At 43.3% G+C, this 14,138-nt stretch overlaps 1 protein-coding gene across 16 annotated transcripts in view; it reads right to left on the bottom strand.

Moving 5' to 3' along the window:
- UNK (unk zinc finger) overlaps positions 1-14,138 on the bottom strand; it is a 34,731-nt gene that overhangs the window by 14,421 nt on the left and 6,172 nt on the right. For 11 of the 16 annotated variants that reach the window (XM_045888449.3, XM_045888448.3, XM_045888445.3 and 8 more), the window contains one exon: positions 196-405. In XM_045888449.3, coding sequence (XP_045744405.1) covers positions 196-405 — 210 coding nt within the window. Of the gene's footprint in view, positions 1-195; positions 406-1,237; positions 13,754-14,138 lie in introns of all 16 variants that reach the window. The other 5 variants (XM_054510693.2, XM_064583565.1, XM_064583564.1 and 2 more) reach the window with 1 other exon arrangement.

Below are 14,138 nucleotides of genomic sequence, written 5' to 3'. Positions count from 1 at the left end.
GCCTCCCCCAAAGGATGGTGGGGTCTGAGCCCAGGTCCAGGCCACAGGAAGGCAGGCCAGGCTGCAACAGTACTCCCAAAAGCAGCCTCTGGTTGGTTTCTCAGACTCTGCTTGGCCTATTCTGAGGGCACCTGACTCAGGAGACATGAGGCTCCTCTGAGGGCAGGCTGCAGGGAGGGGAGGGGGAGTACTCACTCGTCGCCCTCCGGGCAGAGGCCTGTGGCCTCGTCGTACTTGGTGCAGTAGACGTCGGGGCTGTAGTTGAAGGTGCCGTCCCGACGGCGGATGGACCGGCGACGTCTCTGGTTCACGAAGTGCCAGTGGAAGCAGGTGTAGGGCCGGTGCTGAGTGCATTTGTGTTGCACAAAGAGTGGGCACTGCTCCGTGCGGAATTCCTTCAGGTACCTGCAGGGAGAGCCCCCACGGAGGGTAGGCCAGGAGCAGAGACTTAAGCCCCTTGCTTCCCAGCATGAAATTAGCCACCACGGCCTCTGAGGGCCCTACTCTGGGGTGCTAGTTCCATTAGGACACCAGAAGAGGCCCAGAGCTAAGGGTGGACCTCAGCATCCAGACCCTTCCCAGTACCCAGATCCCAAGCCAGCCTGAAAAGCAAGAACCGTCGACCACAGCAGTCAGCCGTCTGCCATGGCAGCCAGTGGAGGGCTTAACCAGTGGCTTAGTTCTGAGCCCTCCCTGAGGTTTCCCAGGCCAAACGGCTGATCACAGGCAAAGGGCTGCAAACAAGAGCATGAGGAACCGCTCCCAAACTCCTGCAGGGTCTTCTGCTGCCCAGGTCTGCCTGCCAATCCCTGGGGTCTCACCTGTCCCAGGAGCAGGGCTGGGGATCCAGGCTGTGGGCTGGGCAGGCTGCTGCTTTGGAACTGAAAGCCCAAGTCACAAGGTGTTCCTCTCAACTACTGAGTCAGAAAATTACTGTCCGACTTCCTCCCAGAGACACTTCCTAGCACTACACAGGTTAGTGCCTGGGAAGGAGCTCCTTTTACAGAAGCATCTGAAGAGACTGTCCCTCCCAGCCTTGCCTGCCCCCAGTGGTCTCACAACTGCATACCTGCAGCAGCTGGGGCTGTTTACGCCCTGCCTAACCTGGGGATTTGGGGGCACTGTCCTTTTGGCCTCCTCCCAACCTTTGTCCCTCTCCTCTGCATGTAATAGCCAAGAGACCCCAACATAGCACTCTCCCATGAACCACCCAGCGGAGGGCCCCAGACCCACTTACCCCCTTACAGAACATGCCATCCATCTGTGTTTTTGCTCACTCTATGTGTCCAGGTGAAGGGTGTCTTAGACTTGGGAGCCCCTACACAGCAGGGACAGGCAGGCAGCACAGTTCTCTTTATTCATTCCCTTAAGCCCTAACAGTGCGGGCAACAAATGGCTCGACAGAGGGCATTTGATGCCAGCAACGAGGATGATTCCAGAAGGCACAGAAGAGCGTGTGCAGAAGGGGGCACAGAGGGAACAACCACCTGACCTGAAGGAACTGTCCAGGCTTGGAGGAGCACCTGAGGCTAGAAGGCATGGGACAAAGGTGAGAGGATGTGGCTCATGCCAGGATACTTGAGGCCTTATTAGTCTGGGCATATAGAAGGTGTAGGGACAGGTAGGTTGAGGGCTGAGACTTTCCAGACAGGTTTTCTTTACTGCTAATGAAAAGTGCTAAAAAAAAAAAAATCCTCTCCGCCTTAAAGTATGGAGAAGTGTCCAGGGGTATGTATGGGCCAGGGGAAGCTGGAGCTGGGTGCTCCCTGAAGAATACAAATAAAGGTTTAAAGGGCAGTAAAACTTCCAAACAGTCTGCTGTTCATTCAGCACATATTTATTGATCATCTACCAGGTGCGGGCACAGTGGCAGGCACTGAGGACCCTAATGAAGAAGCAGGTCCTTGCCTTGGAAGCCCATACCTTCATGGGAGAGACATAAAAGTAACAGGCAGAATCAATCAAGTGTGGAAAAGGTTGTAAAGGAGGTTTGCTGAGGGTTCCTTGGGAACCCAGAGTATGGGGCCCAGGCTGGGAGAGGAAGGGAAATGGGGAGGTGCTGGTGGGTGGAAGAATGGGGAAGGATGGGGGCGCCTGGCTGGCTCAGTCGTTAAGCGTCTGCCTTCGGCCCAGGTCATGATCCCAGGGTCCTGGGATCGAGCCCCGCATTGGGCTCCCTGCTCCGCGGGAAGCCTGCTTCTCCCTCTCCCGCTCCCCCCGCTTGTGTTCCCTCTCTCACTGTGTCTCTCTCTGTCAAATAAATAAAATCTTAAAAAAAAAAAAAAAAAAAAAAGAATGGGGAAGGATGTTTTAGGCAAAGGGCTAAGTATGAACTTAGAGAGTATGTCTAGGTCCAAGAGTTCCAAGTACCTTTGTGGGATGTGAGTGGGGTAGAGAGGAACTGGAAAGGGGAAAGGAGGATAAGGTGAGGTGCAGGAGGAGCCAAACTGCAGGGACATCATCTCTGGGTCCCAGGTACATTTGGAGATACCAGGCAGAAACCCAGAAGTCTCCCTAGGGCCTGATGTTCTCCTGTCCCTTTTGGCACTGGAACACAAGGTCTTTCTTTCTGTCTGGTTGGACAGAAAGCTGTACCTCGTGCTGCACACATGTCCCAAACCCTGGCACTGAGATGGGACACCCATCCTCCAAACTACTAGGCAGATCCCTCCTGGGCAGTACATACTCCATCTGACTCTGGACCCACCAGGAGACTAGCTCAGGAGGTAAGAGGTGGAAAATGGGAGAGGAGGAAGCAGAATCCAGGGCCAGGAGCAGAAGAGTGAAGAGTGGTTAGGATTGTCAGATTAAACATGGGACACCCAGTTAAATCAGAATTTCAGATAAACCAAGTATTTCACGGGGCATACTGATAAAAATGTATCCATTATTTGAAATTCCAATCTAACTGGTATCCTATATTTTTATTTGTTAAATCTGCCAACTCTGAGTGGTGCCTGTCTGCTTGGTATCAGTGCCTCAGTAAAAAAACCAGGAGGCCGCCAGGGGAAGTCACCCTGACTTCGGGCATAGTCTGTCCTCTTGGAGGAGCGTCTCAGCAAGCCTGCTTGCTTGGGGCAGCCATGTCCACGGTGCCACACGCAAATACCGGGGCTCCACAAGGGCTCTGGCTGGCAGGGATGCCACAGAGAAAGACAGACACCAGGCAACAAATTATCTCACTTTAAGTCGTAGGTCAGGGACTTGGTACTTTGCTTCCAGTCTCTCCCTTGTCCAATTTATACTACACAGCACTTGTTTATTCTTCCTAGAGCCCAAATTTAATTCTCACTTTCTTAGAAGTCTTTAGCTTCCCCCAGTAGCTCCAGATAAGCACCAACCATTTAGCCTGGCATTCCAGGCCTAAACATCTGGCCCAATACTTTTTTTCCAGCCTTAATTCCCTTGATTCCTCTCCATTCCAGCTGCTAAAACTGGAGTCCTTGGTGACTTGCAAATAGATCTTTAACTCTTCTTTTTGTCCGCTTCCTTACCTGTAGAAATCTTTCAAGGCTGAATTCAATGGTAATAAATCTGATGCCACCACCTCCATGTTACCTTCCTTGACTTCCACCTATCCTCCCCTTTCTGCCCTTGTCCCTAGTTAAAAGTTAATCTCTAAGTTTTGCCAGCATGTTCTCTAGACATTTTTATAGCCTTTATCCTGCAATGCATATTAATAATCTGTACATTTTTCTCTACTACTAGATTATAAAATCCTTGACAGCAAGTAAGAACTGAATAGTTTGCTGAATGAATACAAGAAATGAAGTCACAGTAGGGCAGAGCCCACAAAGCAATACCGACAGCTTTATGATGCCGCCAGCAGGCAGAGCACTGAGAGGTGAAAGCCTAATCCCTATTCCCTTGTGGAAAGTACCACACAGCAGGAAACCTGTAACTCAGCAGATAGGGCAGAGTGTCCTGCAGAAAAGCCCCTCATGAGAGAAGGGGCTGAGTGACCAAATTTACACAGGCAGAGAGCCCACTTTTAACCAACTGCAATCAGAGGAGATAAATTTCTAACTTTTTGCTAAAATCATGAATGGAACTGTACCATCTGCTACCTAGGAACCAGAATGTTTGTTCAGAATTTCCCATTCTCCCTCTCCCACTTGACCCTCTGCTAACAGGCAATACAGTACCCAGAAGGCAAGGACAAAACCACTTAGAAATCACTTTCTATTTTCATGGATTGAAATTCAACAAATTTTCAGTGGACATGCACAACTGTCACTGTTAAGCTCCAATCCATCTCTTTCATTTTAAGGCTTTGAAAGTTCAAGATCTAAGAAACTAAATAGGTTGAGATTCACTCTTTAATTCAACAGGAGGGAAAACACACCAACTACTCACTGCCCCCCGCCCCAAACTCTGGGGAAGGCACAAGGGCCACACAACTAAGTGCTTCATACTCCCATCTCCCAGGAATACCTGCACTCAAGAATAAAAGCCAGTAACATAGAATAGTTTCAAACTGCAAGGCCTTGGTGAGCTACTATGGCCAAAATCAGTCCAGAAACCACACAGGCCCTGGGCAAGTAAGAGCTCTGTCACAGAAAGCCACGCCTTCAACAGGAAGAAGGGATGGATACTCGATTGCTCAGAGCTTCATCTTTACTAAGCAGTGCCTTCCTGTCTGCCCCACGGCTGAGCTTAAATCAAAGCTACCTTTTGCTCCTTTTCAGGACATCACATTAATTATCCTAGCAATGGTTTATTTGTAAATGTAAAAGATTATGAAAGCCACACGCCCACTTACAAAAATTTTGGAAAATGGAGAAAATCGCCCTTAATCCCATCACTAATGTTAGCGTTTTGGTAAATTTTCTCTTGGTATTTTTACACAGATATAGTCATAATGTACCTATCATATTGCTAAACCGCTTTACACAACTATTAATACTTTTACCTAAAAACTTTTAAAATCAAGTATATGCAACCACATTTAAAAAAAAAATCAAATGATACTTTCAACATTTATTGGATTATTTTTATTTTCCAAAACTCTAAGTAACAGTAAAAAACAGGCTATTGGAAATCTAAATTCAATCACTTGCCCCACTACCAGTGATAGCATTTAAGGGATTAACAATAAATTCAGTAAGTTACATCACCCTGAAGGAGGTGTTAAATCAAGTTCTAAACTGCTACCAGTTCAATTTCCAGGTAAACTTTAAATCCTATTCCAAGTTGTCTCACTTAATAGGTTTATCAATTTGGGTGTTTCACTCTCTTCACTCTCGTCCAGGGAGAAGTGTGAAGAGAATTTAAACAAACTGAATGAACAGAAAAGTATCAGAGCGAACAGAAAAACTAGGCAATGGGGAGAAAGGAGCTGGTATTCTAATCTGTATCTAGTCTCCCACGGCTTCTAGAATAGGGTCACATGACCTCACTCTGACTCTACCTGCCCTGCTGCCACTTCCCCGACAACAAACCAGACTCTAGAGCAGGGTTAGCAAACTTTTCCTGTAAAGGACCAGTTAGTATTTTAGACTTTGAGGGCCAAGAGGCCAAACTGAGAATAATATGTTCTTACAGAACAAAACAAACTTCCACATTTTTTTAATTGATGAAATTCAAAATCTAGTGGGCGCGTGCGTGGCTCAGTTGGTTAAGCGACTGCCTTCGGCTCAGGTCATGATCCTGGAGTCCCTGGATCGAGTCCCGCATCGGGCTCCCTGCTCAGCAGGGAGCCTGCTTCTCCCTCTGACCCTCCCCCCTCTCATGTACTCTCTCTCATTCTCTCTCAAATAAATAAATAAAATCTTTAAAAAAAAAAAAAAAGATTTTAAATCTAGTAATTGGCTACAATTTTTGTAGAGGTTCTACTAATAAGATCAGATTTGGGGGGATGGGATAACATTTGTAAAGTTAAGGTCCCTTTCATCAAATTGATTACAAATGTTCATCTGTTAATGCAGATTCTATAATCAGATTTTACAGATTTCATCTTTGAAAATGTCTTTCACATCTTTGAAAATGATAGGTACTGCCAAATGCTGTTATCATTCCACAAGCATTTTAATTGAGCACATTCTTCTCTTAGAAGACACCTACAGAATTCTATTAGTCTTGATAGTTGCCTTTTAATCGCTTCTAATTGACAGTTTGGTGTAAACTCCTTAGTTGCACAGGTAAATGGATTTTGAAATAAGGAAATTTCTTTTGCATTCACATCAAGCAGCAAAATCACTGCTAGAACTGTAGTTTGTGTTTAGAAATCATATCCACAGTAACTTTGTGTAGGAATGGAGTCTTGCCTTTAACTTTTTTTAAAAATTTTATTTTATTATGTTGATCACCATACATCATTTGTTTTTGATTCAGTGTTCCATGATTCATTGTTTGTGTGTAACATCCAGTGCACCATTCAACACGTGCCCTCTTTAATATCCATCACCAGGCTAACCCACCCCCCTCCCCTCTAGAACCCTCAGTTTGTTTCTCAGGGTCCATAGTCTCTCATGGTTCGTCTCCCCGTTTTAACTTTTGACAGGACACAGGAAGTGTATAAAGTAGTTTGACACATGGGGCGCCTGGGTGGCTCAGATGGTTAAGCGCCTGCCTTCGGCTCAGGTCATGATCCCAGGGTCCTGGGATCGAGCCCCGCATCAGGCTCCCTGCCAAGCAGGGAGCCTGCTTCTCCCGCTCCCTCTACTGTTCCCCCTGCTTGTGCTCTCCCGCTCTATCAAATAAATAAAATCTTTAAAAAAAAGTTTGACACGACTTATGATTCAAACATTCGTTGTCAAAATAACTTTACTACAATTTAAGGTTTGCAAAGAAGCTGTCTTGTAATTTTAGGCTGAAGTCTTTAAGAAACCTTATCAAGTCTGCAGGAAAAGCCAATTTCCAAAGCTATTCAGCATTCAAGAATAGTGGTTGAGAATGATTCTTCTCATTCAGAAAAATTTCAACATCAGCCCTGAACTCAGAAAATTATAAGAAAACTTTACCACTGCTAAGCCATCAAACTATTGTGTAGTAGGGCATGCCAGAATATTCAGCTTCTCTAACAAAAATTAATGGAATTGATTCTCATGGTGAAGTCCACATGAGGGAGTAAAGTTCATTGCTGATTCTAACAGTTCAATGACACGATGGATTCAAAAATTTTTCTGCAAAGTACCTGCTAATGAATAATACAATGAATAACCACAGACTTTAAACACCTTACATTTTCATAAGCTTTGTAAATTTGTCCAGTTAAATCTTTTTCTGCTCTACACATTCTTACCATCATCAGCTAACAGGTATTAGCAGATCATACGTCAGGTTGTACTGAGTTTTTCCCTAACTTTTTTGAAAATATTCTCAGCTGTCATTATTTTAAGTAGACTATTCATTGATGCCAATTCTTCAGTCACTTCAAATGAGGCACTGACTCCATGAAGAAACCAACTAAACAGTAACAGTGGCATCTGTTGACTCATCAAGAGCCCAAGGGAAACCTACATGAAATAATTTGCCTGGTATTTTGACTACTGCTATTCCTCCCAGGGACTTCCACATTTTGAGAAGCTGTTCTTGACGAAAAGCTAACACTTTTAAACAAGTCTGCTCAGGACACATTTCTTCAGCTGCTGCAATCACACACAATATAATTCATTCACTATCGTCAGTATCAGTAAATGGCTTTCCTTGCTCAGCTAATCAATGAGCCACTGGAGAAACTTACTCCAGTCATAGCCTCATTTTCCTTATTGTGAAGAAATTCTGCTGTGATAAAACAGTCCCTTTAAGATTTCTAATTTTTCCAGGGCGCCTGGGTAGCTCAGTCAGTTAAGCGTCTGCCTTCAGCTCAGGTCACGATCCCAGGGTCCTGGGTTTGAGCCCCACACCGGGCTCCCTGCTCCGCAGGAAGCCTGCTTCTCCCTCTCCCACTCCCCTGCTTGTGTTGCCTCTCTCACTGTGTCTCTGTCAAATAAACAAATAAATCTTTAAAAAAAAAAAGATTTCTAATTTTTCCAACCATTTCCTTCCTGTGTGTTGGGCCTATCGTGACAACTCTTTAGTCTGGTAATGTTGATGGGTCTTCTCACAGCACAGCTCTTACTAAAGATAGCTTTGGGGGCGCCTGGGTGGCTCAGTTGGTTAAGCGACTGCCTTCGGCTCAGGTCATGATCCTGGAGTCCCGGGATCGAGTCCCGCATCGGGCTCCCTGCTCGGCGGGGAGTCTGCTTCTCCCTCTGACCCTCTTCCCTCTCGTGCTCTCTGTCTCTCATTCTCTCTCTCAAATAAAATCTTAAAAAAAAAAAAAAATTAAAGATAGCTTTGCTACCTAATTTGATAACAAAAGAATTCACACTCCATCATGCCCTAAAACATGATATTCCAAGTCCATTTTTCTCTTCCTCACCTGTCCTGACATGATTGGCGAGCACTGGTAATAAGGAATAAATAAAACATTGTGGTGTGCTGATACACATGGACTGGAAACACTGTCAAGTTGTAATGGTGTCCTCGCCATGTGTATGCTGAACAGCAATACCAAGCGAGGGGAGTGCCGTGTACCGTCTCTGTCACGATATGGAATCTTGCAGTTATAGTGCAAAAACAGCTAGACGATATGTAAACCAATGGGGGAGGGTTCCATCAAAGCTTTATTTACGGATTCTGAAATGTGAATTTCATACAATTTTCATGTGTCATGAAATATTATCGATTCTTTTTCAACCGTTAAAAATGTAAAAGCCATTCTTAGCTCACAGGCCATACGAAGGCAGGTGGCAGGCTGCATCTGGCATTACAAGCTGTAGTTTGCCGACCTCTGCTCTGAAGAGTTGGTATTCCCCAACACACCACAACCCTCCCTTCACATCTCTACACTTTCGATGATATTGCTCCCGGTGTCTGGATCACCCTTTTGGCTTCTTCTCCACATGAGGGTTCCCTGGCACAGCCCACTGGAGTTAATCACCCTCCTTCCACGTTTCCACTACCAAGGTATGAATACAGCCCAGAGAGCCCCTACCACAGTCGATTTCAACTCCTTTGTATGTAGCCATGTCTATCATTTCTCTACCTCTGCAAGAGCTGGCTCACAGCAGGTATTCAAGATAGGTTTGTACAAGAAAAAGCAAAGGCACAGAGCTTCACAAGTGGTACAAGCCTGGTCCATAGCAACTATATACTAACCCAGCAAAACAGAAGCAATTCCAATCTCTGATTTAGGTGCTTCTCCTGGCAATTAATAAACCAGTAACTTCTCTAGCTACCTTCCCCACAATGTCTGCCCAGCTTTGTTCCTCACCCCGAACACTAATTTTGAGATCAGACTCACATGCAGACTAGAAAAGCAACCAGACTTGTTCTGTTAATTCCTGGGAATGTGTGGAGATCACTAGAAATGTATTAAATTCCTTTTTCTGTTTCCTCCAAAAACTAAGGGGTATTATGATGACTATTTGGCAAAAACTGGGTACAATCCAAAGATTTATCAAGAAAAATTACGGAATTATGTCCCCAGACTATAATTGGGGGGGGGGGGCCTAGAAAGGAAAATACATTCACTATTATTGATTTTAGAAGTTATCTTGACTTTTCTTTACTGAATTGTGATTAATAACTTTTAGAATTAAAAAAACCTTTTTGTTGGGAAAGAAATCCACAATATTAATGACAGCTTGACAGGGAATCTATCCTGATCCAAAATTAAATGAAAGATGTTGCGGGCTCCTCGGTGGCTCAGACGGTTAAGCGTCTGCCTTCGGCTCAGGTCATGATCCCGGGGTCCTGGGATCGAGTCCCGCATCGGGCTCCCTGCTCCTTGGGAACCTGCTTCTCCCTCTGCTTTTCTCTCTCTCTGTCTCTCATGAATAAATAAATAAAATCTTTAAAAAAAAAAAAGAAAGATGTTGCCAAAAGAGCTCCTTTAAGTTAAAAGTGAACTGGGGGGCGCCTGGGTGGCTCAGTCGTTGGGCGTCTGCCTTCGGCTCAGGTCATGATCTCAGGGTCCTGGGATCGAGCCCCGCATTGGGCTCCCTGCTCCGCGGGAAGCCTGTTTCTCCCTCTCCCACTCCCTCTGCTTGTGTTCCCTCTCTCGCTGTGTCTCTCTGTCAAATAAATAAAATTAAAAAAAAAAAAAAAAACTTAAAAAAAGTGAACTGTGGTAAATATTTTCGTAAAGTAAGTAACTATTAGAATGTCATCTGGTTTGTGATTTGTAGAACCTGATTTGGACACATATGCAGAGTGATTAGATTTGAGTAAAAAGGCAAATAAGCAACACAGTGACGGCCTCTGGAGAAGCAACAGGAGATGGTGCTGCAACACCAGACTTGTTGAAGACGCGACGAATCCCAGTACACACAATGAACAGCAAAATGTGAGCCCAGCAAAAAGCGGACAACAGGCAACAGACTGAGCCAACTGAAGAAACCCCAGATACCCCCTTTCCCCCCAACCTGGAGGTCATGACACTGAAGGGCCATGAGGAAGCACCTGCTCCTGGGGAGCCTGCTGCTCTCCTGGCCAGTCATAGCACTTTTCACAAGGCTCACATGGGAAATGTGATGTGCCCGCATCTCTAATAAGCCACAAATACTCATCTTTATTACAGCTAGTCTCATAAAAACTAAATTTCATCTTTTTCAAGCAATGTACAAGTTTTACCATGGAAACAGAATCTTAAAATGCAAAAAAATGGTCTTGTTCTTCAGTATTTTTTTTAAGTAAGCTCTATACCCAATGTGGGGCTTGAACTCAGGATCCCGAGATCAAGAGTCACATGCTCTACCAACTAAGCCAGCCAGGTACCCCTGTTGTTCAATATTCTTTATTGAAATCTCACCAGACATTGATAGGATTCTGCAACTAACAAAGAGGGGGAAAAAAAAAAAACCTCTGGAGTCACTGTCAAATATCACACTGTAGTATGCAAAGACTCAAAATGATACTTATCTGTAATCTGCTTTCCATATTCATATTAACCTACCCATACATAACTCCCCAAAAACATTTAGTCACAGAAATCATAGATCATGGCTTATCAAAACTCTTCATTTTTAAGTTTGAGAATAAAAGATTTTTTAAGTCCAAGGAAGATATTATAAGAGCTGATAAACAGTAGATTAAGAATCCTAACTTATCCAAATACATACACATACACAATCATATATATAAATGTATTTCTTACAATTTGCTGCAAATCTTTCCCAATCTTTGAAGAGCTTAAGACAAATTATTATTAGTTCTAGACTGTTTATAAAGATATACATATACATTCTGTTTTGACACAAACAAAGCCCAGAAACCATACAACTATGTAACAATAACCACATCAGTGGGAGTTGCCAGAAAATGGCTTTTTAAGATTTCATTTATTTGAGAAAGAAAGAAAAAGAGGGAGAGGGAGAGAGAGAATCTCAAGCCGACTCCATGCTGAGCATAGAGCCTGATGCAAGGGCTTGATCTCACGACCCTGAGATCATGACCTTAGTCGAAATCAAGAGTCAGAAGCTCAACCAACTGAGCCACTCAAGCGCCCCCTCTCTTTCATAAATTTTATTCATAGCAAATGGCTTTTAAAAAACAAGACTAAATAAAGCTAAAATTTGATTGGCAAATATTTGGACAATTCCAAAAAAGCACTATACGGCTATAGAGATTTGGTTTCCAAATCTCAAGTGATCCTGGTTTAAAACATTCTCTCTGGCAGAAAAGCAAGCTCAGATAGTGTTATTCAGGCAGATAAAGTAAGTGTCTAATGAATCTCTGAGTGTGTCTGAACATTTAAGGTAGGCTTTGATTCTATAACTGACTTTTAGCCAGAGTACATATAGTAGGACCTTAGAGCCAGTGTGAACCTCCTGGATATAATACAACTATCCTAACCCACAGAAACATACACAGGAACCCACAGTGTAAGTGCTACAGGCACTTATGAAAGCAAACGCTTTCAGGTGGGGGAGCCACTCATGGGTAAATGACTGCAGCCCACTCTTCATTGGAAAAGGTCTGACACCTGTGAGCCCTCCTGAGCCAGAGAACTAACAAGAGCCATGAACGATATGATGTTGGCAGCTAATCCTACATGTCCCTGCTTCCTTCTTTCTAGGACTGCGCCCTTGACCCAAAGTTTTTGGAACTGGTAAAACTGAGGAGAGAAAATTCAGGGAAGGTTCACTCACATCACTGATTGTGGAGAATGTATGTGAGGAGTACTGAAAACCCTGGTTCATTCCTCCCTAAGTAACACCTTGACTCGATTCAGTTTTCCTGGCTTGAAAAAAACCCCAATTTGATGAATGTTCGAATATATACGTTTGAACTGATGTGTTATTTTGTACACTGTTTTCTGTAAAACAAAGTCTTTGGCCCTGTAAGAGCAGATCTGTTGTTTAGAACACAAATCCATCATGTAAGATACAGGTAGCCTGATAGAGGCTACTGGAAGAATGGCAACTGAAGTAAAATTTGGGTATGGAGGAGAGGAATATGCTCTCTGCAGACAACACTGACCCACATGTGCCCTAGGAACTGCCGATTCCACTTTAGGGTAGATGTAGCTAAAGAAGCATTTGGTTAAGGCTGTTGAAGGAGGTAGCAATGAAACTGAAAGCAGTAACTTGGGCATTGTTCAAATATTGGTAAGATGATACTTACACTGTGCTAAATGCCATGTGCTATTTTAAGCACTTTACATATATTAACTCACTTAGACCTCGTAACAACTCCACGGAATAGGTACCATTGGTATCCTCAGGAAACTGACATAGAAAGAGGAAAGTCACTTGCCTAAGGTCCCACAGCTAGTAAGTGGCAGAGCTGGGCTCCAAACCCAATCCGTCTGGCCCTAGAGCCAGTACTCATACACATTGCGCTGACTGCTAACTATGTTTTTCTTAATTGAGCTAAAAAGAAAAACAAGAGTAATTGCAGATAAACATAAATGACTCTCTAGAAGCTGTTCAAAATATGTCAGGGAGTTTTTTTAACAGGCCATAATCACAATAACCACAAAATAAGTTACTAAAAATAAAAAACGAAAATGTTACCTTTAACATGCTCTACTAGAAATTTAATATTCATTTTATGTATTCATTATAAAGTACTCTTAGTTCAATTATAAAATTTAAGTTTTGGGTTTTTTCTTTTAAATAGAAAATACAAGCACGGGCTTCTAATTTATGTTATATTTGGAAAGACTGATTTACACAAATCCTAATGGGATGGGCTACCAAATACTTGGCACGTCTAAGCAGTGAAAGTTTCATCAAAAAGACATAGTAATGTTCTTACCGGTATTAATAGAAACTTACATATAAAAACTACTATTTGAAACTTTTAAGTCATAAAACACCAGGCCAAAAGTTTTTCTCAACCTCTTCTTTCCTAAGCATAACTACGTCTCCTCAATGGGGGTAGTTTCGTGACAATGCCCAAATTTCACAGGAAGGTGGGCACGTGGGCCTTTCCCCTCCTCATCAGAAGTTAATTTGTTAGGACTTATGGTGGCCACATGATGTTTCAAATACTAGTAGGAAACAAATGAGTCGACTTAGGAACACAAAAAGTAAACTGTGATATAAAGAATAAGGAAAGGGATGCAACATTTCAATAAGCTCAGATATGACATGATGATACTATCACAGGCCTGAGTATCTTCTTTATCTCCTAAATAAGTTGAGCCCCCAACAGGAAAAAGGTCACCTCACAGAGAACGCTATGAGATTTTTAAGTCGCTAGACTCCTTTCCATCTTCTCTTCCTCATCAGCTCTTGATACTGCTGTCAAATTCTACAAACTGGCAAAGAAAAAAGGGGTGAAAGTTGAGGGATTGTGTAGAGAAATAATAAAAAAATTTGTGACTATTAGAACTAAAATATTATAGCGACTGTTATAATTTAAAATGCCTACAATATGTGGCCTGTCCTTAAAGAAATGTCAAGTGAACATTAAAACCATAAAATACCTGAGAATGGAATTCATTACATTTCGGCAAGAACAGCAACTTTCTATCTCCCACCCACCCTAGGAAGCTCAATTCATCTTTACAAAGGCACTGGGGAAATGTGCTTGTTCCTTATAATGGCTGTCAATTCAGAGACAATTTGAAGTACAACTACCAACGACTAGGAGTCTCAGACTTGCTGAGTATTCACTTCTTATCTCAAAAGCATCTCCACAGA

The sequence above is a fragment of the Mirounga angustirostris genome, unplaced genomic scaffold (assembly GCF_029215605.1).
Source record: "Mirounga angustirostris isolate CCGP_5_RB_7025 unplaced genomic scaffold, mMirAng1.0.hap1 SCAF_17, whole genome shotgun sequence".
NCBI classification, from domain to species: domain Eukaryota; kingdom Metazoa; phylum Chordata; class Mammalia; order Carnivora; family Phocidae; genus Mirounga; species Mirounga angustirostris.
This window is presented reverse-complemented; position numbering and strand designations above follow the sequence as displayed.